Raw genomic sequence first — 27,565 nt, forward strand, 5'->3', positions numbered from 1 at the left:
TGGTTGGGGAGGGTGGGGTATAAATAAAAATATATTTATTTATTTATTTATTTATTTATTTATTTATTTGTTGTTGTTGTTGTTGTTGTTGTTATTAAATAATAATAATATTTATTATTATTATTATTATTTAATTATTATTATTATTATTATTATTATTATTAATAATAATAATAATAATAAATAATGCCATCATTGTTATGTATAGTTTGAGAAGAAGCATTCCCTCATTATGAGAGTGAAGGATAATGCCTCTTTTAAGACTTTTAATATTTTTAAGATGAAAATTAAAGATTCCACATGTCTCCTGATTTCTTAGGGAGTCTTTTTGTCGGTAGTCAAAGTTTTTTTGATCGGTCACTTTAACTGGTTGCTAAAGGCTGCAACTTTATCTCTTTCCCAGGGAAGACTCCATCTGGAGGATCCAGTGTATGAACCGGGGAAAATCAATCAGTACCACCAGAACGCTTTCCTCTATCTACAGCCTTACTACACCACGGCAAAGAGCACTGTGAAAGTCCGGCGGGTGCCAGGAGTGCTGCCTTGCAATCAGGAGCAGGAGATTCAAGTGGATTACAGCATTAAGGACAGTGATCTAGGCGAAGAAGGCAAAGCAAAAGGAGTCACCTTCTCTTATTATGTGAGCATCCTGACTGAGGACAGAAGGTGCCAGGGTTAGCAAGACAAAAAAGACACAACCCAAAACTAGCTGGCCAGAGAGAGAGGACAGGACTTCAGTTTTCACCTTTCCTGGTTCAATTCTTGGAGTGTTTTCCAGGAGTGTGATGATGATGATGATGATGATGATGATGATGATGATGATTTATTTGAACCCTACCCATCTGACTAGGTTGCCCCAGCCACTCTGGGGGGCTTCCAGAATATATAAAAACATAGTAAAACATTAAACCTTAAAAAGTTTCCCTATACAGGGCTGCCTTCAGAAGTTTCCTAAATGTTATATAATTCTTCTTCTTCTTCTTCTTCTTCTTCTTCTTCTTCTTCTTCTTCTTCTTCTTCTTCTTCTTCTTCTTCTTCTATTCATTCATTCATTCCCTGCCCATCTGATGGGTTTCCCCAGCCACTCTGGGCAGCTCCCAACAGAATATTTTAAAAAACAATAAAGGATCAAACATTAAAAGCTCCCCTAAACAGGGCTGCCTACAGATGTTTTCTAAAAGTCAGAGAGCTGTTTATTTCCTTGACATCTGATGGGAGGGTGTTCCACAGGGCGGGCGCCACCACCATGAAGGCCCTCTACCTGGTTCCCTGTAACTTGGCTTCTGGCAGTGAGGGAACCGCCAGAAGGCCCTCAGAGCTGGACCTCAGTGTCCGGGCTGAACGATGGGGGTGGAGACGCTCCTTCAGGTATACTGGGCTGAGGCTGTTTAGGTCCTTTCCTCTATTGCTTCCACACTAGTGCCCCAATGTCTATGGCATCAAAACATCTGCCGCCTGAGACATATGTCTCTTAAGAGTGTCCCTTTATGGATGTTTTCACTCTGTATATGCCTCTTCCTTCCCCAGGTGACAGGAAAGGGGAAAATCCTTATGCATGGACAAAAGAATGTGGGTGGCGATGGTGGAGGTAAGTCTATCTGTCAAATCCCTCCTCACTTCTGCATGTTTGACTTGCTCACAACTGGGTATACAGGTGGCACTGGGAAATAGTTAAATCAATCAATTTAAACTGCAAAAAGGAGCTAAGTGGGGGGGAATGGCCTGAAAATAATGGGAAAACTTCAAAAATTGTGTGAAAAGAGTGGGGGAAATGGCTAGCAATCCCAGGAACCTTTGCAACTGCAATTCCACTAGTCTTTGCAGCAACCTTTGAAGCCTGTGGAAAACTGGAGTTTCAGAAAGGAGGTTTGGAAGACCAAAATTTTAATAAGAAAATATATAATTTACCTTAAAAACCATTGTAAACAATTAAAATTATTATTTGTAGGATTGCAATAATACTTGTAGTTTAATGTTGAATTTCAGGTATAATGGAGATTTTAAAAATTTGGATAAATAGACAAGATGCAGGAGGAAAATGTTAATATAAGGACCCACAAAGGGGCGGAGGGAAGTTCAGGAGGTTCTTCAGAATTCTCTTTTTATGTTAAATAAATTTTATTTATTTTATTTTATTAAACTAAATAAAATTTTAAAGAGAGAGAGGGAGGGAGGAGGTTTGAAGGGAGAGTTTGTGGTGGAGTTTGGTGGATTTCTGTGACTTTTTGGCTGAGTTTGGCTTTTTAGATGGTGTTCCCACTAGACTATTATATGGACAATACCTGAGAATGTAAGTGGGGAGACACTTATATTTTATATTAGACTAGAGTGGGGGGCAGGTTAAAGGAGGTGTCTTGTGAAGGAGGAGGGAGGGAATAAAGAGTGATGGAGGGAAAGTCTGGGGTTTGGTGTGGATTAAGGAGTCGTACTGATGACTGAATCTTCCACTCAGAAACCTTCCTCCCCTCTTTCAGGTCTGCAAGGATCCTTCTCCATTTCATTGACCTTCACCTCCGACTTTGCACCACAACCATCCTTGGTCGTTTATTCTCTCTTCCACGATGGAGGCGCCATTGCAGACAAAATCAGCTTTGAAGTGTCCATGTGCTTCAAAAACCAGGTGAGCTACAAGGCCATGGTTCCTAGCGACAGAGTACTGGCAAGAAGGAGAGCATTAGAGTTAAATGCCTGAGTGCATTCAGAATCAGAGAGACAGCAGAAATCGTTCCGTCTAGCCCAGCAGATGTTCTGCAGATGAGGTGTCTACTCTGGAATTATCACTCACTTTTTATGGGACAACCACACAATGTCATCATCAGATTGTTGACCTTGAGAGTTTCCCCTAGACTGCTTGTGTATTTTAGACCATAGAAAATATCCCCGCCCCCTTCCCCCCCCAAGTCCAATATCTCTGATGTGTGGACAGTCAGAAGCAGAGTTGAGGCTCTTGACGCAAAGGGCAGCAAGCTGTTAGTTATGTAAGATATTGTTTCTGTCTTTTTACTGCCAGGGAAGGGGAAGCGGTGCTTGTGGGAGGTACTACAGTGGTGCCCCGCAAGACGAAATTAATTCGTTCCACGAGTTTTTTCTTCTTGCGAGTTTTTTGTCTTGCGAAGCACGGTTTCCCATAGGAATGCATTGAAAATCAATTAATGCGTTCCTATGGAGACCGCCTTCAGATCAGGTCCGGGGACAGTCTGTCCCCGGACCTCTTCTGAAGGCAGGCCGGGGGAGAACGGCAAGCTCCGGGGACAGAGGTGAAGGGGCAGTGCTCCTTCGCCTCTTTCCTTGAACCTCTTCTGTAGGCAGGTGGGGGGAGAAGGGCTTTTCTTCCCACTGCCAGCCTTCAGAAGGCTGTTCTGAAGGCTGGCGGTGGGAAGAAAAGCCCTTCTCCCCCCACCGGACTTCAAAAGAGCTGCGGGAAGTCCGGCGGGGGTCCAAGGGATTCCCTCCCAGCCCGCCCCGCTCCGCTGAAGTTTAGAGGGAGCCTGTGGGGGAAAACTCAAAAAAAAATTTGTTTTGCGAGAAAGGCCCATAGGAAAATTTGTCTTGCGAAGCGGCTAAAAAATCAGAAAACCCTTTCGTCTTGCGCGTTTTTCGTTTAGCGAGGCATTCGTCTTGCGGGGTACCACTGTATGTATCTTCTTGACTTGGGACACAATTTGCTTCCTTGGGCAGTAAAATGGCTTGAACCAGTCCTAGGAAAACCCAATAAGTAAACATAGGAATCGGCTATAGAGCTGCAAATAAAACGTTTTAAGTGTGTTGAAAAGTTCATTATACAAATGTGACACTACATGGCGATGGTGCGCTATGGTAAATTCAATATACTTTTCAAAACTTTTTTAAAAAAAGCATTTTCACAACATTTTTTATATATGTCTAGATTCCACCACAGCCTGTTATGCATCTGTTAGTCACTACTGATGGGGGAGCTTGCTAGTGTTTATTTTGGGTGGAGAGTTTGTCACACGTGTGGTGACATTTTGGTGCTTAGCCTCTAAAACCACACCCCTATTTCCAGTTGCTCCTCACCTGAGCACAAAGGAGCTATTTTGCTTCCAGTGGCCTCCAGTACAAAAGGAGGGGGGGACTATTCCCATTGGCGGCCACAAAGGACTCAATATGTCCCAGGTTCAGTTCCCGGAATCTCCAGTTAAGGTCAGGAGAGACGACTACCTTAAAACTCAGGAGGCCCACTGCCAGTCAGTGCTGAACCAGATAGACCCAGTGGTGTAACTTACTATAAGGCAGCTTCCTGTATTCATGTACCTGATTCAGAGGAGATTTTCTCTCAAGATCTGCAAACCGTAAACATGAGAGATTATCTGAGAGGCAGTAATCCCAGCCCATACATCTGGCACACACACACACCCTTGATATTGAGGTCTTGCACAAGACCTCTTTATCACTTTTGAACTTTTGTGCAAGACCTCTGGATTATTATTTTTAATGAAAAACAAAGAGTAGCTCTGTTTTTTAATCCCTTCTTTGATAGTAGAGCTGATCTGAGTGTCCTATGACATTACAATTTCCTGCTTTCCTTTGTGGGAAGGGACAAAAGCCACAGCCCAGGTACATTCCATCAAGACCCACTTACTGGTGTGGATGGCAAGCAGCAGAACTGAATGTCATCAGACATGACTGGGGGGAAATAACCGGAATATGTGGGTGTGATGTTAACATATGAGAGTGCTGGAGGTGAAATAGTTAAACAGCTTAACCAATCAGAACCCGGGGGGGTGGAGTCAGATGGACTATAAAACCAGCTCTGGAAGGGGCGAAGGGGGGAGTTAGTTGGGAGTTGGGTGGTTGGTTGGAGTGGGAGTGAATTGGGATAGAGTCTGTGGGTGGGTTGAGTTAGTGTAGCGAAATAAGCTGAGTCAGGAACAGTTAAGAGCTAGGAAGACAAGTAAATATCTAAGAGGTGGTTTAGTGAGTGAGAGCAGGTAGCGGAAGTTATAGGTCTGGATAGGCACCCCATGAAAGTAATTGACTGATACCGTTTATGAAACCACATGCTTGTTAAACTGCAATAAATAAACAGAAGTTTATGTTCCAATTTAACCCTGACTGGACTCAGTATTGTACCAGGTAGGGCCTGGGTGGTGGTAGCGAGAAATCAAGTGGTGGCACAGGGATCAATAGACAGTGAAACGTCCGGGGACCCTGCGTGATCGCCACAGGAAAGTGGCTCTCATGCACCAATCACGTACCCAGAAAATGGGAGGGGAGAGATCCAACGTACTCCTTTGCAAGTACACCACTGCCTTGAAGCACATGGAAACTTGATTTTAATTGTTTTTTAAGGCAGGGAAGGGTAAGGTTTTTAGAAAGTGGTGCTCAGGTCAGATGATTTATATCCTCCCCTCTCCCACCCACACACTGGTGTGGACAGAACATAGCAGGATGTGCAGACTCACAAAGTGCGGTACCCCCAGCTGTGTGGAAAGTCAGTTGCAATTCCCCATGTCTCATACAGTGGAAGAGCAATGAATGGTGTTAGGAGCTACCATCATGATTGGAAGAAATATGATTTGGGACTAATACACACACACACACACACACACACACACAAGCGAGGAAGGAAGTAGCTGGGGCTGCCATACGTCTGGATTTTCTCAGACACATCTGGGAATCGGGTTCTGAAAATGGCGTCCGGGTGGATTTTTGCCAAATTGGCAAAATGTCTGGGATATCTTGGACGAATGGCAAGTAGGGTGATTAAAAATAAAAAAGCTTTAAAAATTAAAAAAGCCTAAAAATTTAATGAGGGGGGGAGAGATGTTCCCCCCAAAAAGCTCAAAAATTTTGTCCGGGTTTTCACTTTTGGGAATATGGCAAACCTATAGTAGCACTGTAGGAAATTAAGAGTTATTAAAGGGAGCTTATTGGGGGCAGGGAGATCTCATGTGAGGTGCACTCTCCCTGAGGTGCATTTTCTCATGTGAGTAAACAGTAAAAATAGTCTATCCAGTCTTAATCTGTTAGTAAATGTTATATCTTCTTCTTCTTTATTTATATATGCCTTTTTTCCAGACTGGAACTCTCCGTGGCTTACACAAATTAAAACAACACAGATAAAACACACAGAGCTAAAAAGATATACAGGATAATTGTGAAAAAGAAATTAAACTCTCATACAATGAAAATAATATACAGATTAAATACATATATTTAACACAACGGTTAAAGGTTAGAGAAAGTTTCATGCACCAGTGCCACAACTGAGTCAGACAGATGTTTTCTGGGTTGCCCATTCTAAAATAGGATTGTCTGCTTGGTAAATACTTGTCTATGGTTTTATGCCCCCTGCTTTGTTTTGGCACTTCTGATTATCAGCATTCACACCTGCAGGTCAGCCTGGGGTTATCGCAGCAGCAGGAACTTCCCGGAACAAGCATCGACCTTGAACTGAAGGCAACACCTGGGTCACTGTGTGCCATTCGGGCTGTGGACCAAAGTGTCTTGCTCCTCAGGAATGACAGAGACTTCACCAACACGACCGTAAGGCAGAGAGAGAATGAATGAAACTGAGATGTGATGGGCAGGGTTGGGCACTTGTGCACTGTACATGTACTCCCATTACACACACACACACACACACACACACACACACACACACACACTAACACAATTGTCATTCACAATAAAAGGGTGAACTGTTCACAGGATGAGAGAATAAACATCTTAAGAAAACAGCTGCTGAATTTTCCACCCCAGTTCCTGGGCATTTGTGCATCAGGTTCGTTTGAGAGGAGCACAGAGAAAGGCGTTCTTGAGAAATTTTCTCAAGTTTTCCAACAGCATTTTCCTAGCCATGGCGGTCTTTCTCCCCAAAGTCCTTTTCTGGGGAATAACATATCACTTGCTAGTGCATTCTCTTGCTTAATTTGAAAAAACCTCGCTTGCACCCACTTGCTTTTCCCCCTGTAGATGGCTGGAAAATAAGTGTCTGTGTATTATTTTGATGTAGTGCATCAATTTCTTCTTGGGCAGCCTTTCTCCATAAATGAGCATTTGCTGAATTTCTTTGCAATCGGAGGATTCATGAGGCTGCATTGTCCTTGCAGTGTAGGACAATCTTACTAGTGGAATGCCATTACTAGCGCTTGTCGGGATGCTGTCAGCGGCTCCCGGCTGGCTGGCCCAGGAAAGTATAAAGACAAGGAAAAGTTTCTTACCATCCTTTTTTATTTCAATCTTTACAGAGAGAGGCTATAGAACCCAGCCTCTTGGATAATGGCCTTGTCCCGAGTGAATCTCCGCCCCTTCTCTCCCACTTCCTCATTCGTCACTTCTACGGGTGCTGCTACATGCCTCCTGTCTTTGAGCTCTTTGCTCTCCTACTTTTAAGGCTTGCCCGGTTCTGGGAGATGGAGGGTCTAGAATGCTTTCTAGTGACAACGTGTCAGCCAGCAGCCCCTCTGATTCTGCCTCCTCCTCCTCTCCCATTATTTCCCAACTTTCCCCCTCATCTGCCTCTGAGTTGTGACCTCCTGCAAACCACTATTGTAAATCTATACTGTCTTCCTCTTCCTCCTCCCTGGAAGGGTCAAGATGGAGAGGTGGTCTCCACCATTCCTCCTCTGCCCAGTCCCTGACAGCGCCTGGTATCCAGATTTGAAACTATTTCAGTATCCTCATCACATTCAGAGTTTGGCATTTCCCCATCCCGCTGTCCTTTGACCCCTTCATCATTACCGCTGCTAGGAGTTTGGAGATCTACTCCTTCTCCTTTCTCATCTCCAGGTCTACGTGGTGTAACTTTGGAAATTGAATTTGGTTATTCAGTTGTAAGTTTTGGGAAATATATGAGAACTTGCGATTTATTCTCTGATGGTTTAGAATCGTCAGATATAGATCCTTTCATATCTACCCTCAGCAACTTAGTTCACATCCTTTTGCTTGACACGCCATGTGTTCCTTTGCAGGTGTATGACAGGTTCTACTTCCTAGGAGGGTATCCTTATCAAGTCACCGAGTACGATCACTGCGATGAACTAGGACCAATCGGTGACCCTATGCCACTGGCACGAAGCAAGCGCTACAGCTGGAGACCCTGGTTTGATGATGGTGGGGTAGACTTCTTCAGTTTCCTCAAAGTAAGTGCCCTTTATTATGCAGTCTTCAACTGGAATAGGGGAGTTAGTGTAGAAGAGGCACTGAACTGCATTCAGGGATTCCCAGATCCAGATTAAAGTTAATAAAAACCAGGCTGGCATTTTGATGATGAACCTGTGTGAAAATGGCACACGCCAGCTGTTGAGGTTGCCCAGCAAACTCCCTTTTGGAAACAACCCAATTTTCATTTCATATCCCTTTAAGAAATTGTGTGTGTCTCTGACCCTAGAGAAGGGGAGAAGGAGGGAGGAAAGGAAGACATGCGTGCTGTGTGGATAGATGGAAGAAGGTATAAAAAAAGCTGGCACCATTGACCTGCGCAACTAATGCGATTCCTTTCCTTGGTCTCTCTCACCACTGACAGGTTATGGGGCTGAAAGTCTTGTCAAACAACAAAATTAAGAAGCCAGCAACATGCAGGCATCACTACTCTCCCTATGGCATGGTCGCTTCAAGTAAGGAGGTTTACAATTCCAGATTATTAGTGTATGTATCTGTGCTTACCATGTTGAAGGTGGTTTGACACAGGGCTTAGCCACACACATCTTTTGCCCCACTCTTTCAAGGCAGAAGTCTAAGCATTTCTGTTTTGTTGGAGCAGGGTTGCTTGGAGGAGGTTTGCAGTCAGGGAGTAGACCGGCCCTCGCATCTGAATCCTGTCCTTGGTCGTCGGACGCAGACGTAGATGCTCAAGTCCGTCAGAACTTCCCTGAGACCTGGATCTGGAAGCTGTATAATGTTGAGTAAGTTTTGATTAATTCCTGAGCATGGGCATAGCCTGGGGGGCAGGGAGGGGCAGCTCTGTTAGGATATAGTTCTGTTCCACCTTAAAAGGGTACAGGCATGACTGCTGTGTGTCACATGCCCGTTTACTTCCAGCACAGATCTTGCTGGGAATTTCCGTTTGTATATTGCTTTTGTGTTACTGCTGTTTTGCTGGAGACGAAGGGAAGCAGACATGTTTTCCTCTGTTCCTGAACTTTGCTGAATAAAATGCTGTACAGTGGTACCTCGGGTTACATACGCTTCAGGTTACATACGCTTCTATTCATATGTAAATGTATACAGTGGTACCTCGGGTTACATACACATCAGGTTACATACGTTTCAGGTTACAGACTCCGCTAACCTAGAAATAGTACCTCAGGTTAAGAACTTTGCTTCAGGATGAGAACAGAAATCGTGCTCTGGCGGCAGCAGGAGGCCCCATTAGTTAGTGGTGCTTCAGGTTAAGAACAGTTTCAGGTTAAGAATGGACCTCCAGAACAAATTAAGTACCGTATTTTTCGCCCTATAGGATGCACTTTTCCCCCTCCAAAAATGAAGGGGAAATGTGTGTGCATCCTATGAGGCGAATGCAGGCTTTCGCTGAAGCTTGGAGAGCGAGAGGGGTCAGTGCGCACCGACCCCTCTCTCTCTCCAGGCTTCAGGAAGCTATCCGCAACCTAGGGAGCCCTGCAGGAGTTCCCGCAGGGCTCCCTAGGCTGCGGATAGCAGCCTGCTTGCCCGGAGCGCAGGGCGCACTGAAGCAGAGCGCCCCACGCTTCGGGAAGCTATCCGCAGCCTAGGGAGCCCTGCGGGAGGTCCCGCAGCTGGGGGGGGGAAATAATTTTTTTTTCTTTATTCCCCCCCCCCCCAAAAAAACTAGGTGTGTCCTATGGGCCAGTGCGTCCTATAGGGCGAAAAATATGGTACTTAACCCGAGGTACCACTGTACATTATGCTTACACATTTCTCTGTCCGCCTCTTCTGCTGTGAGAAGATTTACACACTCTGCTGATAGAGCGTGCACGGGTCTCTAAACGTATCTGAGGCTCATGTCACTGATTGATGCTGTTCCAAGGGAGACCGTCTGCCGGCTGGTGGCTGGAGCCAGCTGGGGGCCTGCCTGATGCCCCCGTCTCCCTGGCAGTATCCCAACAAGTTCCACCCCCCCAATCAATTAAAATCAATAAAATACATAGCAAACTGAGATTCTGCCCCCTCCCAAAGACCTGCCCCCCACAACAAAAATCCTGGCTACGCCCATGTTCCTGAGATGGGCTTCTCCCAGATCTTGCGTTTAAATTACCGTATTTTTTGCTCTATAAGACGCACCCGACCATAAGACACACCTAGTTTTTTAGAGGATGAAAACAAGAAACAAGAAAGCAACGCAAAGCCTCTTGAGGGAAGAGGCAGGAGCGCTCCCGCTGTGCTCAAGAGGCTTTGTGTGGCTATCCCTGAAGCCAGAAGAGCAAGAGAGATCAGTGTGCACCGATCCCACTCACTGTTCTGGCTTCTGGGATAGCTGTGCAGCCTGCATTCGCTCCATAAGACGCACACACATTTCCCCTTACTTTTTAGGAGGAGAAAAGCGTGTCTTATAGAGCAAAAAATACGGTACATTTCTCCCAGTTTTAAGTGACATAAATACGGCAACACTAATGGCAGCCAAATATATCACGCAATACTGGGATTTCTACTCGCATTTCTATTCCATGGTACATGCTCATGGTCAGTGCTTTTTTTTCCTAAAAAATGTTTAGGGGTACTCTCATTTTGAGTCAAGAAAAATCACCATTTTCTAGTTCAAATCGGGGAAAATGGACAAAAGTACAAAGATGCACAAAATGTTTAGGGGTATGCGTACCCCTGTGTCTCCCCATGAAAAAAAAGCACTGCTCATGGTACATATCAGGAAGGAAGAAGAAAATATGAAAGCTTGTCCTAACTCCAGAAAATACTAAGGCCTTACATGATGCTAAATGTGCAACTGCCAACCATATTTGAGGTTTTTGGTTTGCTTGTTTATTTAACAGAAATCATGAAGGGACTCAGTTTTTATTGGGACTGCAATGCATGGGGAGGTTTTACCCTTCCCCTATTACCAAATGCAGCTAAGGGAACTTTTGCAAGGGCCTTGATCCAGATTGGGGTTCTGCTGCAGCCCAGGATCCAGACCAGCCTCTCTGCCCCTGCTATTTCCATTCAGTTGTTGTGAATGGGAACACTTCATTCAAATAGCTGGAGAGGGAGGGGTAAAGGGTTAAATCATCCACTCCCACCCACCCTGTCCTCCCACGCCAGGTTCCTGACCTTGCTACAAAAGCCATTCATGCAAACACATCAAGTTTGGCAACGATTTTAGACTGCCCTTCAGTAAGACGGAACCTGATAAAAGGGCAACTTAACATTCAGTGCAAAGAAAAACGTATTTGCCTGGAACCAAAAAGTCAGTACAGCTGCTACTTCCAAATAGGTATACCTGGGGTGGACAGGGGTTGCCACCATATCAGTGTCCACCTCCCACCTGTGAGGTTACCCATAATTTGTCAAGGCCAGCCCTACCATGTAAAGGGAGGTGGTACATTACAAGGTGGCAGGTTTTGGGATACCCCAAAAAGGAAGTGCAGTGTCACTGATTCAATTTATCATTATATTTGACCTTCCTGAATGACAGGTGCCATTATTTGCCTCAAGCATCAAAAGGTCTTATGCGATCTCTGGTCGTGTTCATCTAAGGGCCAAATTACATGGACTTTGACCATGTGCCCAGCTGCTTTTCTTCAAACCCCTAGAGTGGTGAAATAAGGAGGCCTCAACCTAGGACTTGCCGATCAGAAGGTTGGCGGTTCGAATCCCTGCTCCTGCCAACCTAGCAGTTTGAAAGCACGTCAGAGTGCAAGTAGATAAATAGGTACCCCTCTAGCGGGAAGGTAAATGAGCATTTCCATGCACCGCTCTGGTTCACCAGAAGCGGCTTAGTCATGCTGGCCACATGACCCAGAAGCGGTACGCCGGCTCCCTCGGCCAATAAAGCGAGATGAGCGCTGCAACCCCAGAGTTGGTCACAACTGGACCTGATGGTCAGGGGTCAGCATGGAAGAAGCATTTTAGTTTTTCCTGTGGACAATCATGTTTTTGTTTGTTTCAATTATGCAAACAATAATGCAAATAAGTTGACACGTCTTACACTATTCCCCAAACATATCAACAGTAAAAAGCAAGCAAACAAACAGATAGATAAATACATACCGTATTGGCCGGAATATAAGCCTCACTTTCCCCCCAAATTCCAACCTTGAAAAGTTAGAGTGCGGCTTATATTTGTGACCTTACAGTATGTAGCCAGGAGCGTGAGGCAAACAGCACCAGGAGCGCAGCAAAATGGCGGCGCCCCACGCATAGTCCCCCATCCTCTCCCCCAAGGCCGGGAAGGGAGAGAGAGAGAGCGAAGAAGGGGAAAGGCCGCAGGCAATGCAGCGTGGCTCCCCCCCCCCAAGTATGCAGCCAGGAGCAGCGAGGAATGGAGCAGCTTATATTCGAGTGTTTTTTCTTTTTCTTCTCCCTCCCCTCCAATTTTAAAGGTGCGGCTTATATTCGGGTGCAGCTAATATTTGTGCCAATATGGTATTAACCAAATGTGGGCATGCACTTTTGAAATGCACAACCTCTGTTGGGGCAGCGGCGGGGAGAGAGAGAGAGAGAAACCTCCCTTTTGCAAGGCAAACTGCCATCTCCTGCCCTCACTTCCCACATTCTTTGTAGTCCTTCAGGTGAGAAGTCAGTGGCACTCACAGTTCCAGACACCATCACTGAATGGAAAGTCAGTATGTTCTGCACCTCCCAAAGCAGTGGGTTGGGTATTTCCTCTCCGGCGAGGCTGACGGTCTTTAAGCCTTTCTTTGTGGACGTCACCCTGCCCTATTCCGTGATTCGCGGAGAGTCGTTTCCAATGATCGCCACCGTCTTCAACTATTTGAAACACTGCATGTGGGTAAGGAAGATCTTCATTAATTCCCCATGCTCTAAGAATTCAATTGCTTGTTAAGTAGAGCAGGTGTATCGCCTCTTATAAGTCAGAGGGTTGACCAGGTGCCTCAGTGAAAGGAGGGAGGGCAAGGGATGTGCAGGAGTTTATAGTAGCCCAGGAATATAATTTTCCAATTTTGATAGCTGTTTTGGGATTTATTAAAAAAACAAAAACAAAGAAAAACTAGATACATGTATCATTTCCATCTAAACCGAAAGGCTAAGGAACGAACAAATTATAAAAATGCTAATAGATACAGTGTAAATATACCATATGTATATGCATACACACACACACACACACACACACACACACACACACACACACAAATATATTATGGCATAAACTGATGTGGACTTCAAAAAATATTCTGAGTATTTGGAATTCCACATTTTAAACTGACTTAACTTATCATTGATTTTGCTCACTTCCTTGAGCCAGCTACCAGAACTCTCAACCTCACCTACAGTAGCTCACATGACTCTGAAAATATGAGGTATAAGGCTGCTGCAAAGAGGGAGTTAGTGCTTATGTTAATGGCATCAAATTTTGATTCCTTTGCTTTCACGGGCTAAATAGTAAAGAAAAGCAGAGAATCAATATTTCTCCTAATTGTTGAGTTTTAAAATGAAAGTAAAACCTGCTCTCACTTTCCAGTGTTCTGTCCCAATATCAAAATCACTGAGATAACAAACATCATTTTAGGGCATCCTAAACCTGTTCTGCGGGTGGCGCTGTGGGTAAAAGCCTCAGCGCCTAGGGCTTGCCGATCGAAAGGTCTGCGGTTCGAATCCCCGCAGCAGGGTGCGCTCCCGTTGCTCGGTCCCAGCGCCTGCCAACCTAGCAGTTCGAAAGCACCCCCGGGTGCAAGTAGATAAATAGGGACTGCTTACTGGCGGGAAGGTAAACGGCGTTTCCGTGTGCTGCGCTGGCTCGCCAGATGCAGCTTTGTCACGCTGGCCACGTGACCCGGAAGTGTCTCCGGACAGCGCTGGCCCTTGGCCTCTTGAGTGAGATGGGCGCACAACCCTAGAGTCTGTCAAGACTGGCCCGTACGGGCAGGGGTACCTTTACCTTTAAACCTGTTCTTGGGACGCGGGTGGCGCTGTGGGTTAAACCACAGAGCCTAGGACTTGCTGATCAGAAGGTTGGAGCTTCGAATCCCCGCAACGGGGTGAGCTCCCGTTGCTTGGTCCCTGCTCCTGCCAACCTAGCAGGGCCAAAAAGAGGTATCAGGAATGAAAGGCAAGCTGCATTCACCACCACTTAGGGCTTATCCACACGTGTGAGTGTGTGTGTGTGTGTGTATTGGGGGGGATGACTGCTTTTTAGCACTCAATTGGCAATTCAGGTTTTCCCTGAATCGCCACTTTTTCTGATCTATCACTAAGTATTGGGTTTTCCCTGATTAGGAAACAAAACAAAACACCAAATCACTGGTGCAGGGGCGAGGACTGAGCTGGAACAGGACAGTGGCCTGGAGCGGGGGAGAAGCTTTGCCCTGCTGCAGCCTTACCCCACCTCTGAATTGTTCCTGCCTATCCCTGCTAAAGGGATGCAGGTGGTGCTGTGTGTTAAACCACAGAGCCTAGGACTTGCTGATCAGAAGGTTGGCGGTTCAAATACCTGCAACGGGGTGAGCTCAGTTCCTGCTCCTGCCAACCTAGCAGTTCGAAAGCACGTCAAAGTGCAAGTAGATAAATAGGTACCGCTCCGACGGGAAGGTAAACGGCATTTCCATGCGCTGCTCTGGTTCTCCAGAAGCAGCTTAGTCATGCTGGCCACATGACCCGGAAGCTGTACACCGGCTCCCTCGGCCAATAAAGTGAGATGAGCACCGCAACCCCAGAGTCGGTCATGACTGGACCTAATGGTCAGGGGTCCCTTTACCTTTACCTTTAAACCTGTTCTGGGGGGGTTCTCCTGATCCTCTGGATCTGATTTGTGGAGGGCAGGGGTGGGGAGGGGAAGAGGGTGTTAAGTCCCATTGTACAAGCTGAAGTCATTCTGCTTAGGGTCTTGGCTCTTGCAGGCATGCGCCCTGGTAAACCTGCTCCAATTGCACCATTATAATCTGGCCATGAGCAGAATCTGGAGTAAAACTTCCTTCCCTCTTTCCTTTCCCCACTGTTGCATAGGTTCAGGTTATCCTGTCCAAGTCTGAAGATTATCAGGTGCAGCCATGCAAGGACTGTGAATACACAAGTTGCTTATGTGCTGGTGAAGCGAAGACTTACTCCTGGAATGTGAAGGCCTCTAAACTGGGTGAGGTGGCCTAAGGAGAGATGGGCAGAGAGAAGATGAATCCACCTGGTCATAACAGTGTTCCACCTTAAGCAATATCCCTATCTCCTTTCTGTATGGCGACCATTATCCCTCCCACAGTCTGAGCCATTCCATCTGTGCATCTGTCACTAGGCTACCTTCTGGAACCCAGAATTCCTGCATCCCTTATCTAGAACTCCTTTACAAAATCTGATGCTGGAGGAGGGGAATGAAGAATCAGCTCAGCTGCAATAGCACCTGAGTTTCTGGGTGTTAATACTTTGTTGCAGTTGGGGACTTTCCTCCTTGATTCTAAGCGTGATACAGTCGTAACTTGGAAGTCGAATGGAATCCGTTCCGGAAGTCCATTCGACTTCCAAAACTTTCGGAAACCAAAGTGCGGCTTCTGATTAGCTGCAGGAAGCTTCTGCAGCCAATCGGAAGCCGATCGGAAGCCCCATCAGATGTTCGGGTTCAGTCGGAACACTCACTTCTGGGTTTGCAGCATTCTGGAACAAAAATGTCTGAGTACCAAGGCGTTTGGGATCCAAGGTAGGACTGTATTTGTTGATGTTCTGTGCCTCTCGCCCAGTGGCACAATGAAAGTACTGAATGGGGAAATAAAATAAAATTACTCCACAGAGGGAAGCCTCTTGAAGCAGTCTATGACCTATCTGCAATTATGAGCTGGGCTCATTAGGAATTATCAAGGAGATCAGGAGGGAGGAAGGGACCTTATAGAAATTGTTCCATTTCTGATTTCTGAAACAGCGTGTTTTTGCAGGGATGAACGCATTTTCTGTCATTTGCCATCAGGTGTGATGAACTTCACTATCACCACAATGGCACTCAAAAGTGAGCAACTCTGTGGTGGTGAGCAGACCGCCGTTCCTGAAAAGGGCCGAAGTGACACCTTGATCAAGTCTCTCCTTGTCCGGGTGAGTCTATAATACAGCATTTCTTCCTACCTCTGCAAATCCCCCTCCCTGTGACTATATGGATAGCTCATCTGGTTAGAGCATGGTGCTGATGACGCCAAGGTTGCAGGTTCAGTCCCCATATGGGAGAGCTGCATATTCCTGCATTGTAGGGGGTTGGACTAGATGTTCCTCAGGTCCTTTCCAATTCTACGATTCTGTGATTCCCCTGACACGAGGCTGCTTGATCATCTATCTATCATCTATCTATCATCTATCATCTATCTATCTATTTATATATATACAATAGACTAGTATTCATGACTACCTGTGCCTCACCTGCTCTTGTGAGAAGGAGGACATGTTCTGAATATTCAGCAAGAGATGTAAAAGGGGGAAAGCGATTATTATTTTTGGAATGGCCCCTAATTTCAGGAAAGAGCCTTTTCATGGGGTTCCCTGGAGAAGGACTGTACACACTCAGAAGTGAATATCTTTATTGTCCCCAAGAGGTCAGATCACAAGCAGAACATGGCTGCAGAAGCATCAGAGAAGCTTGTGTCCATTTCCTTCTCAACTGCTAGCAAAAAGAATACCATCTTTTTATTGCTACTTTCCACTGGCTGACATTCTTCCACCTTCTTGCACAAGGTGTCTGGGACTAACACTTCAGAGGAGCACATACTACTCTGCTGCTTCTGAATGACAAGGGTGAAGGGAGGGACTTTTTGACACACACACACACACACACCCCGCATGAAACACACCTGGTGTTTAAATCTGAAGGCTATGTGAATATGTTGATGGTTTGAAAACTGATTTTTTTTCTCTCTCCCCATCCCTGGCAGCCTGAGGGCGTCCTGGCTGAGAAAGCTCATAGCTCTCTGTTGTGCCCTGAAGGTCAGTAGCACCTAACACCTTTTAACCTAAGCGCCAAAAAGAGGTTTCAGGAATGAAAGGCAAGCTGCATTCACCACCACTTAGGGCGTGTGTGTGTGTGTGCGTGCGTGTGTGCTGGGGGTGGGGACTGCTCTTTAGCACTCAATTGGCAATTCAGGTTTCCCCTGAATCACCACTTTTTCTGATCTGTCACTAAATAGTGGGTTTTCCCTGATTAGGAAACAAAACAAAACACCAAATCACTGGTGCAGAGGCGAGGACTGAGCTGGAACAGGACAATGGCCTGGGGTGGGGGAGAAGCTTTGCCCTGCTGCAGCCTTACCCCCACCTCTGAATTGTTCCTGCCTATCCCTGCTAAAGGGACGTGGGTGGCGCTGTGGGTTAAACCACAGAGCCAAGGACTTGCCGATCAGAAGGTTGGCAGTTCGAATCCCTGCAACGGGGTGAGCTCCCGTTGCTCGATCCCTGCTCCTGCCAACCTAGCAGTTCAAAAGCACGTCAAAGTAGATAAATAGGTACCGCTCCGGCGGGAAGGTAAACGGCGTTTCCGTGTGCTGCTCTGGTTCGCCAGAAGCGGCTCAGTCATGCTAGCCACATGACCTGGAAGCTGTATGCCGGCTCCCTCAGCCAATAAAGCAAGACGAGCGCCGCAACCCCAGAGTCGGTCACGACTGGACCTAATGGTCAGGGGTCCCTTTACCTTTACCTTTATCCCTGCTAAGCAGAATGAGAGGAAAGGCCCCACTGTTGCCAAGGGAAGAGCAGGCATGAGGACTGGGGGCGGTGAGGAATTCCACAGCGGTCAAATTTGGCTTCACTTGCAGCGCTTTCTGTGTGCACTTCTGTTACCCTCAAACTAACCACGTATTCATCTTATTGTCAGGAGCTTCTGCTTCAGATTCATTCTCCTTGGAGCTTCCTGAGGATGTCGTGCCAGATTCTGCCAGGGCCCAGGTGTCTGTTCTTGGTAAGAAATCGAGCTGCATGCTAAGTTTTCAGCAGGTGTATACATACATGAACAAATGTGGTAGACATAAGGAGATAAGGAGAAGACGTGCAATGAGTCTGTAGCCCCTGTGCATGCATTCCTCATGTGCAAGGCATAATTGAGTAGAGACTAGATCAGGGGCACACACTGTTGGCCCTGGCTCTGGCGTCAGAACTTCTTTCTTCAACAGCCAAGTGTTGCGTGTAGTTGTATGGTAAACCCAAGAAAAACTTGTTCACAGGCTTCATTCAGTTAGGAAATTGGCTGCTGAAGAACAAAGACTCGACATTGGTGGCAGCGCCCTGCTCTTCCTGTACAAGGAGCTGCCTTCCATGCAGCCGCAGAGCAAGCCAATCAGGTGCCTGGGGCGGCGCATGTGTCCTGCGCCCAGGGGCGGGGCCAGCCACGTCACTCCCAGGAATGTGGTGGTGAATGGTGGAGCATGTTGTTGTTGTTGTTGTTGTCGTCGTTGTCGTTATCTCTTCCTGCAGACTTGTAGGGCAAAAAGATGGCTGCCCCAGGCACATATGGCAGCCATCTTCATTTCATACAAGGATTCTGTGAGCTGCATGTTAGCCAGCCCAGGGAGAGAAAAAGCCTATTTAGCTAGAGAGCGTTTATCTGAACTGCACCTAATGTGCTTTGCAAAGCTCTCTGGGAATCCATTTTTGTGCATTTTTCAGGCCTAGTAGCCATGGCGTTATGCCATTCAGTCACCTCCTGGGAGCATTTTAAAAGGGAATCCCCTCTGCATGACTACAGAGCTGCTCTAAGCAGCTTGAAGTATTTTAAAGTTCAAAGAAAGAAGGTTTGATAGAGCTTCTCCCCAGGTATGTGATTGCAGTTAATGAGGGATTACATTGTAAACAGAAAATCTCACATTGCAATGCAATCAAACCGAGCTGGTTATGTGAGGGCCATCACTGCAGATAAACACAATCAATTGCAGACCCTATTGTCCAGGGACAACCCCAGATTTACAGAAGCCATCCCAGTTTCTGATTTGATCCCATAATTTCCCCCTTTTCCTTGGGACATCCCAGTTTTCATTGGAGAAATGTTGGAGGGTATACAATTATTTTGCCCTCGCTCTGAATGTGAGGGAGGGAATTTATCCTTAATGCTGACGGCTACTGGGCTGATGCACCTTCTTTTGCCACAATGTGCCGAATAGGCACATAGGATGCTGACTTACACTGAATTACCATATTTTTCACTCTATAAGATGCACTTTTTCCCTCCTAAAAAGTAAGGGGAAATGTGTGTGCGTCTTATGGAGTGAATTCAGGCTGTGCAGCTATCCCAGAAGCCAGAACAGCGGGAGGGATTGCTGCGCTCCCTCTCGCTGTTCTAGCTTCTGGCTTAGCTGCGCTCTGTCCCTTCCCCCACCTCCCAGAAAAGCCCGCAAGAGCTGCACTCCCTTTAAAGAGCTGCGCAGAGCGTGTGTGTGGCTCTTGGGGGCTTTTCCCTGAGGAGGTAGAAGGGCAACCCTTCTCCCTCCTCGGGGAAAAGCCTGCAAGTGCCGCACACACAATCCACACGGCTCTTGAAAGGGAGCGCTGAGCAGAGCATGGGATGCATACAGGCTCTGCTCAGCACTCCCTTTAAAGAATATTTTTTTTCTTGCATTCCCCCTCTAAAAACTAGGTGTGTCTTATGGTGAGGTGCGTCTTATGGAGCGAAAAGTAGACCAATGGTCCATCTAGCTCAGCATTGTGTACACTGCTTTCAGGGGTTCCAGGCCAGGTTCTCTCTCAATACAACTTGGGAATGGCAGGGATCGAACCTGGAACCTGGAACCCTCTGCCTGCAGAGCAAATACTCTACTACTGAGCTATGGCCCTTTGCTTTTGGTTTCATGAAACTTTGGTCTCGTTGCCTGGGCAACAGGATCAGAGTTCCACCTATCCTGCTCTTGAACATCATGAGCATTTCCACTTCCTTTTGCAAGGGGATTCTTTTCGTTTGTGCAAGCTTCAGTGAAAATGCCTATGCCCTTCTTTTTATACAGGAATACAGTACAGGGTAAGCGATGCGGGTGGCGCTGTGGGTTAAACCACAGAGCCTAGGGCTTGCCAATCAGAAGGTCGGCGGTTCGAATCCCCGGGACGGGGTGAGCTCCGGTTGCTCGGTCCCAGCTCCTGCCAACCTAGCAGTTCGAAAGCACGTCAAAGTGCAAGTAGATAAATAGGTACCGCTCCGGTGGGAATGTAAACGGCGTTTCCGTGTGCTGCTCTGGTTCGCCACATGACCCGGAAGCTGTACGCCGGCTCCCTCGGCCAATAAAGCAAGATGAGCGCTGCAACCCCAGAGTCGGCCACGACTGGACCTAATGGTCAGGGGTCCCTTTACCTTTACTTACAGTACAGGGTGTGTGAATGAATAGTGTAGCAATGGAAGCAAAGGCCCCTGAGTTGGGTGCATGCCGTTGGTGATGGGGAGGGGGCATTTGGAACAAATTCTGGGATAGGGTTCGTCTTTTGTGTCATGTGACCGAGGGGGGCAGAGCAACGTCCAACCAGTCGGAAAGAGGGTAACTTTGTATTCACATCTGGCCAGGTGATATCATGGGGACGGCACTGCAGAACTTGGACAAACTGGTGCAGATGCCTAGTGGCTGCGGGGAGCAAAACATGGTGCTGTTTGCCCCCATCATCTACGTGCTGCAGTACTTGGAAAACACAGGACAGATGGATGAGGAGCTGAAGACGAAAGCGCTGGGCTACCTGCAGTCAGGTCTGTCATTTGCTTCTCTAAAGTCCTTACTGTTGGGGATAATTCAGACTGAAATTCCCAGGTGTCAAAAAAAGGTTATTTGTGTCTGCCACTACTGCAGCCCATGTTTTTTTGTTAGCCGCAAAATGGAAAATGAGAGAGGTCCCAAACAAAGAAGAGTGGCAACTTGACAAAATATGCACAGCTTGCAGATTTAACATATAACATAAGAGAACAAAAATAACATACGATTAAAGAAGACTGGAAAACATTTATTGAATATATGGGAAACTTTTAGAAGACATCTGAAGGCAGCCCTGTTTAGAGAAGCTTTTAATGTATAATAGGTTATTGTATTTTAGTGTTCTCTTGGAAGCTGCCCAGAGTGTCTGGGGAAACCCAGCCAGATGAGCGGGGTATAAATAATAAGTTGTTGTTGTTGTTGTTGTTGTTGTTGTTGTTGTATACAGCTGGAAACTCTGGCAGCAGCATTAAGATAAATTCACCTGTGTAAATAAGCTTCGATAGATGCAATAATGGAATACTGAATGGTATAGTTTTTGTAAAATATGCATTGATTTATGATGTCTAAAATGAACCATGGAAAGAGTTACACTGCACAGGAAGCTCATGGTGCAGGCTCAGAGTTTTGCATCAATGGGCCTATATAACAATTGTGGGGCTGGGTGTGTGTTGTGTGTTGCGCAGATGTCCAAAGTCTTTCACCCTCTGATCCTCAGTTTTCTTTTTCTTTCCCCCCGACAAGGGTACCAGAGACAACTTCAGTACAAACACAGGGATGGTTCTTATAGTGCATTTGGAGAGAGTGATGGGCAAGGCAATACCTGGTGAGTCATAGAATTGTGGAGCTGGAAGGGACCCCATGCAACTCCCATCAGCCCTAACCAGCATGTCCAGTGGTCAGATATGATGGAAGTTGTAAATTAAACTTGTATAAGAGGGCAGGAAAACTTGAGGCAGCTGAAGGTGGTCACATTTGTGAATGGGGATAAACAACCCCGAATCAGTAGCCTTTGAAAACAACCCAGCCGTTATTTGCTCTCTCCATCTTTTCTCAAGGCTGACGGCTTTTGTGATCAAGGTTTTCAGCAAAGCTGAGGAATATACATTCATCGATGATGAGGATATCCAGGCTGCTTTGCGGTGGTTGGCAAGTTACCAGCAGCCCGATGGCTCCTTTGCCAATGTGGGGAAACTCTTCCACAGAACAATGAAGGTGAGAGTTCAGAAGGGTGCAGTCTTTAATGAAAGTGCTTTCATTTGCCAGACACCAATGTACAGTAGTACCTCGGGTTAAGTACTTAATTCGTTCCGGAGGTCTGTTCTTAACCTGAAACTGTTCTTAACCTGAAGCACCACTTTAGCTAATGGGGCCTCCTGCGGCCGCTGTGCCGCCAGAGCACGATTTCTGTTCTCATCCTGAAGCAAAGTTCTTAACCTGAAGCACTATTTCTGGGTTAGCAGAGTCTGTAATCTGAAGTGTATGTAACCTGAAGCGTATGTAACCCAAGGTACCACTGTACAATTCTTTTTCACAATCACAGTTGCTGCTCACAGCACATATTGTGTAGAATACAATGCCAGATCACCCTTGTATTGTGGTACATGCTGCTGCAAATTGCAATAAGAAGTGCAGTAGGTCATGTGTATCATATCATCTATTTTTAAAAAAAAACCCACGTATGTGCACCCCTGCAGGCAGTTAATGCAAGCTAATGAAGCAATACCTCTGTTAATTTGCACAGGGGGAAAGAAGAAACTGGATCCACAGAAATGGCTAGATAGGGAGCAATCTCCGTTAGAGAGAGGTGTTTAGAAGAGAGATTCCTCTCCCGTAGCAGAGTTAAGCATAATGACGATTGCTCCAAGCACATTGAAACTTGGTTAGATTTGTATCTGCCCTCAGCCACCTTTAAACTAATGTTCCCCACACAAAAAAACCTTAAAGGTAAAGGGACCTCTGACCATTAGGTCCAGTCGTGGCCAACTCTGGGGTTGCGGCGCTCATCTCGCTTTATTGGCCGAGGGAGCTGGCGTACAGCTTCCGGGTCATGTGGCCAGCATGACTAAGCCACTTCTGGCAAACCAGAGCAGCGCACGGAAATGCCGTTTACCTTCCCGCCGGAGCGGTACTTATTTATCTACTTGCACTTGACGTGCTTTCGAACTGCTAGGTTGGCAGGAGCAGGGACCGAACAACGGGAGCTCACCCCGTCACTGGGATTCGAACCGCCAACCTTCTGATCGGCAAGTCCTAGGCTCTGTGGTTTAACCCACAGCGCCACCCGCATCCCTCCCTAAAAAAAAAACTAGAAAAAAAGCCTTAGGCTAGAAGTGTCACAGACACTTAGCTTTGCAAATAAGTGAATAGTTTACTCACAGAGTTTCCAGATGTTACAGCAAACAAGTCTCCATCCATTGGGAGTAAAATGAAGATGGAAAAGGTGCCAAGGATCATGTAATCTCTGAGGTAGCAAGATGCAGGCTATGAAATCTCCTTTTAGAGAAATTCAGATCACATGCAGGAAGCCAAGGCCACATTGCTTCTTGCTTGTTCTAAGAAGCAGGAAGAAAAAAGGATTGAGAAGAGGGGTTGGGAGCAAAGCCGACTGAGCGCCTTCTAAGCCACACCCACTTGCACCCTGAGCTCTGGGCTCAGGTTAATTCATTAATGCATACAAGTGTGAGTCAAGAACTGTATAGTACAACAATTTGTCCCCCACTCCAGCAGGGACCCTGTTACCCCAAGGGTCTCTGTGAGGGGCAGGATTTCACTTACCAAGGTGCCCTTCCACTGTAGCAAACATTTAACCTTGCGGTGTGGTTGTCACTCCTCCTTGCCACAGCCTCTCTCTCTCTCTCAAGTCCTTTGCCTAAGGACAGCATATTGTACTAGACTAGGTTGAGCACTATAAATACTGCTGTCCTTACTGACTCCTGAAAGATCTTAGCATCCATATTAATTGCTGTTTCATTTTTGCCCTTCATACAAAAATCATCTCATGGTCTCGTTCTGTCTTTCTCTCTTTTGCCATGTGCTTCACAGGGAGGTGTAAACAATGTGATCTCTCTTACTGCTTATATCATTGGTGCGCTCTTGGAGGCCAAAAAGCCGCTTGAGGTGAGTGTTGTTCAGTCTCAGGCTATGGGCACATGACCATTTGCTCAGTCTCCCGTGTTCTCCCACCACTGGTGATTGAAGCCAAGTGCATATGACATTAGCTGCAATCCATATGTATCCTGTAGATTCTTGAGAAATACTCCTGTCTGATGCTTTCCCCCTCACACCAGCTCCCGTCCAATTTGAAAACGCAAGTTGTGGCTTAGCTGAGACAGGCGCATTTGAGGCAGCCATTGTGCATGCACAGCTGACGGCATCCTTGAATATGAGTTCCACGGCTTGTAAGGGCAGGGAAACAAATGGGGCAGTGTCAGGGGCACCGAATCCTAGGAGCTGAGCTCCTTTGAGCTTGCTCCTCCCCCCCCTCATATTTGTTAGCAGGGGCTGGACTCCCTCAATGTTTGTCTGAGTGGGACACTTTGATGTGACACTGTCACACATGATTTGGCATGCTTGTGCGAGCCAGGAATGTGTCGGCTCTTTCTCCTCCTCCTCCTCCTCCCCCCATGGAGGGGAATCAGCCCCCACCCCATGGGGTGAGAAGGAGGAGACGCCAGCCATGGAAGCTGAGCTGGCGCACGACACCCAGATGTTTCTAATAATAATAATAATAATAATAATAATAATAATAATAATAAATAATTTTATTTATACTCCACCCTCCCCGGCCAGAGCCGGGCTCAGGGCGGCTAACACCAGTAAAATTACAGTAGAAACATAATAGGGGGGGGGACAATTTAAAATACAGGTTAACATGCAATTTAAAATGCAGCCTCATTTTAAAAGTAGCCCATAGATCAAAACCATAAGGGGAGGGAAACATAAGGATCAGACTGAGTCCTTGTATCATGGACCATGTCCAACGTCCGGGTGCCACAGATGACATCGTGACGTTGTGTGCGATGCCCCAACATGACATTGTGATGTTGTGCATGACGTCAGCCCCCCCCCCCCCATTTCTTTTGGAGTTGACGAGCCTGGGTAGTGTGCATTAGGAAAAGACACCCCCAGCCCCTCTCTGGTGTGTGTACAGGAAGCGCAAATGCAACTTGAAATAGAGTGGGTCCGGGAGGGGGTGGGAGAGCGACCTTGCTGTGTTTTAATGCTGACCAGCAGGGTGTTAGTTTGCTTGCAGTGGCTAAGAGCTGAATGTTTCGCTTCCTTGGATGCCATAGAGCAGACATGTTCAACTGGTCAACCGCGATCGACAGGTAGATCCCTGAGGTGTTCCTGGTTGATCGGGGGTGTTCCTGGTCGGCTGCGGGATTAAATAAATTGTCAAAGGAATGCCTTCACCACCCGCCCCTGGTGCTAGATTGTGTTTGGCAGGAAGCACAAGTAAGCGTGATGCTTCTGAGTGGCAGTGCTGGTCAGGCTAATGATCGCTCTTCTGCATCCTCCCCTAAAATTAAAAGCTAAGGAAGCCTGCCCCCCCCCCAAAGAAGCTTAAGTACTCTGAGTAACCCTCCCCCAAAAAAGCTCAACAACTCAGGGCAACCCACCCCACGCATGTTCCTCCTCCCTCCAATTACAATGGCTAGATCACTTCCAGTTTTTTTATACTGGGAGTAGATCGCAGTCTCTTGGCAATTGGACGTGCCTGCCATAGAGTAAACAGTCTATTCAAATGCATGGCAAATTGACAGTCAGCCGAGACAAAAACAAAACAAAACAAAACACTGCTTTCAAGATCATTGGACGCAGTCACTTCCCTGAAGTCTCCTTTGACTGGATACACATAACAAAATGGGAATATTGAGTTTCCAGAGTTGACATTTGGACTTGCTCTTTCTCATAAAAAGCTAAGGCAATGATTAGACATCGCCCCAGGGAAGTGCCACTCCACGCTTGTCCACACCTTTCCAGGGCACAGGTCCACTCTTTAAAGCTGAAGCGTAACAAACAGCAATTTGGGTTTTCGGCTGATTGCCATTTGCTCCCATTCAGCAGTAAAGAGCGGATTTTCACAAGGAAAGCTCTGAAGCGGGGGGAAGGGGAGAGAGAGTTGCAAAAGAATGGACCATGACTGGAAAGCACAACGGAAAGGAAAGCATCGATAAGCCTTCCCTTTAAATGAAGAACTCACTTTGCTGTCTGCAATCACAACTGAGGGCTTGTCCATACTTCTTCTTGTTCTGCGCTTAGAAAGCATGGTTCCAAGTGGCGCTTTGTTTGTCCTCCTGCTTCCCCTGGGGAAACATGCTGTTTACTGCATGACAAGCGTCAATTGGTAATTCTGCCCATTGACTTTTGTTCCGGGAGAAGCAGAAGTATGGACGAGACCAGGAAGTGGAGTTCTAACTAGTGACTGCCCTTGGGGTTTGGTGCAGTGCAGTGGATTCTACTTTGTCCTAAGCAAATAGCTAGTGTGAACATGCCTAGTGTGTTTTACCTTTCCAGTGGCCCACAATCATATTCAGTCACTGCTGCAAGGACAGGTCTTCTTAACACTTTGTCCTGCTACTTGTTTCTTTCTCTTCCAGGATCCAGTGGTGAAGAATGGCTTGGACTATCTCAAAACGACTGTCTCAGACACGACAGATATTTATGTGCACGGATTGCTGGCATATGTCTTCACATTAGCTGGAGATGTAGCCATGAGACAAATGTTGCTTACCAAGCTAGACCAGCAAGCCATCAAGTCAGGTACTGAGGAGAATATGATGTCAACAATCATGTTCTAATAGTTTGTCTTCAGATTGAAATCCAATACAGAATTTGTTGGTTTGGCTGGCTGGTTTTAAGCTGCTTTGGATTGCCCTGGGCAAAATAAAGCGACTAACATATTCAATACGTTTCAGCAAAATAAATTTCAGTAAAATAAAATATTGTTTTCCCTGCCTCAATCCTAGCATGAGGAGTAGGTTTAAATTCCATTCCTGAGTGCAGCTTCTCAGTGTCAGTGCATGTTCACAGGAGCAACTACAGGCCTTGAGCTCACCCTTAACCCAAAACCCATTTCACCAACCTCAGATTGGCTTTTCCAAGCTAACAAGTTTCATTTTTCTTTGGTAGGAGGGCAGATCTATTGGAGCCCAAGGACTGGCCCAGCATCCACCGAGAATCCTTGGTCCCAGCCTGAGTCTGTGAGTGTGGAGCTGACAGCATATGTGCTTCTGGCTAGGCTTTCGCCCCAAAATGTGAGCAAAGAGGATATCAAGAAGGCCACAGACATTGTGGCCTGGCTAGCGAAGCAGCAGAATGCCTACGGAGGCTTTGCCTCAACTCAGGTAATGTTTCCTCTCTCATGGCTGGAGCCTGTATATTCTGAAAGATCACTTTCCCCACCACATCTGGCTGTCTCAGAATCTGTAAGCCCATAAACTAAATTCTAGACCCGCATCAGCTGGGTTTTTTAAAGTTACATTGCTGCTTCCCACCCACCCCATTTGGATTGAAGTGGGGAGACACAGTGGATCATAAAATCATGAAATTGACCCTGAGGATCATCCAGTCCAACCCCATATGAAGCTGCCCCGTGCAGGGATTGAACCTGCAACCTTGGTGTGATCAGCACCATGTTCTAACCAACCGAGCTATCCAGGCAGTGTAGGTGACCCAATGTAACAGAAGAAAATTGGACAGAAATGAAAACATTTTCCTCATCTTAACAACAAGCCGCACCTGCCAAAATTGCCTCTTCCAAAAGACTCAGGATTTTCTTATGACAGTTTAAGTCCATCTATCCTCCAAGGAGGTGGCAGTTCAACCCGTTTCCA

At 46.5% G+C, this 27,565-nt stretch overlaps 1 protein-coding gene across 2 annotated transcripts in view; it reads left to right on the forward strand.

Moving 5' to 3' along the window:
• A2ML1 (alpha-2-macroglobulin like 1) overlaps window positions 1-27,565 on the forward strand; it is a 50,728-nt gene that overhangs the window by 14,586 nt on the left and 8,577 nt on the right. Inside the window, exons 12-29 of one of the 2 annotated variants that reach the window (XM_053370675.1) lie at window positions 404-640; window positions 1,528-1,588; window positions 2,475-2,620; window positions 6,358-6,507; window positions 7,935-8,105; window positions 8,489-8,579; window positions 8,726-8,867; window positions 12,655-12,883; window positions 15,058-15,184; window positions 16,001-16,122; window positions 16,950-17,001; window positions 17,885-17,968; window positions 20,549-20,725; window positions 21,471-21,552; window positions 21,785-21,941; window positions 23,772-23,846; window positions 26,330-26,492; window positions 26,862-27,076. In XM_053370675.1, coding sequence (XP_053226650.1) covers window positions 404-640; window positions 1,528-1,588; window positions 2,475-2,620; window positions 6,358-6,507; window positions 7,935-8,105; window positions 8,489-8,579; window positions 8,726-8,867; window positions 12,655-12,883; window positions 15,058-15,184; window positions 16,001-16,122; window positions 16,950-17,001; window positions 17,885-17,968; window positions 20,549-20,725; window positions 21,471-21,552; window positions 21,785-21,941; window positions 23,772-23,846; window positions 26,330-26,492; window positions 26,862-27,076 — 2,481 coding nt within the window. The remainder of the gene's footprint in view (window positions 1-403; window positions 641-1,527; window positions 1,589-2,474; window positions 2,621-6,357; window positions 6,508-7,934; window positions 8,106-8,488; window positions 8,580-8,725; window positions 8,868-12,654; window positions 12,884-15,057; window positions 15,185-16,000; window positions 16,123-16,949; window positions 17,002-17,884; window positions 17,969-20,548; window positions 20,726-21,470; window positions 21,553-21,784; window positions 21,942-23,771; window positions 23,847-26,329; window positions 26,493-26,861; window positions 27,077-27,565) is intronic. The other variant, XM_053370676.1, reaches the window with a different exon arrangement.

The sequence above is a fragment of the Podarcis raffonei genome, chromosome 17 (genome assembly GCF_027172205.1).
Source record: "Podarcis raffonei isolate rPodRaf1 chromosome 17, rPodRaf1.pri, whole genome shotgun sequence".
NCBI lineage: Eukaryota > Metazoa > Chordata > Lepidosauria > Squamata > Lacertidae > Podarcis > Podarcis raffonei.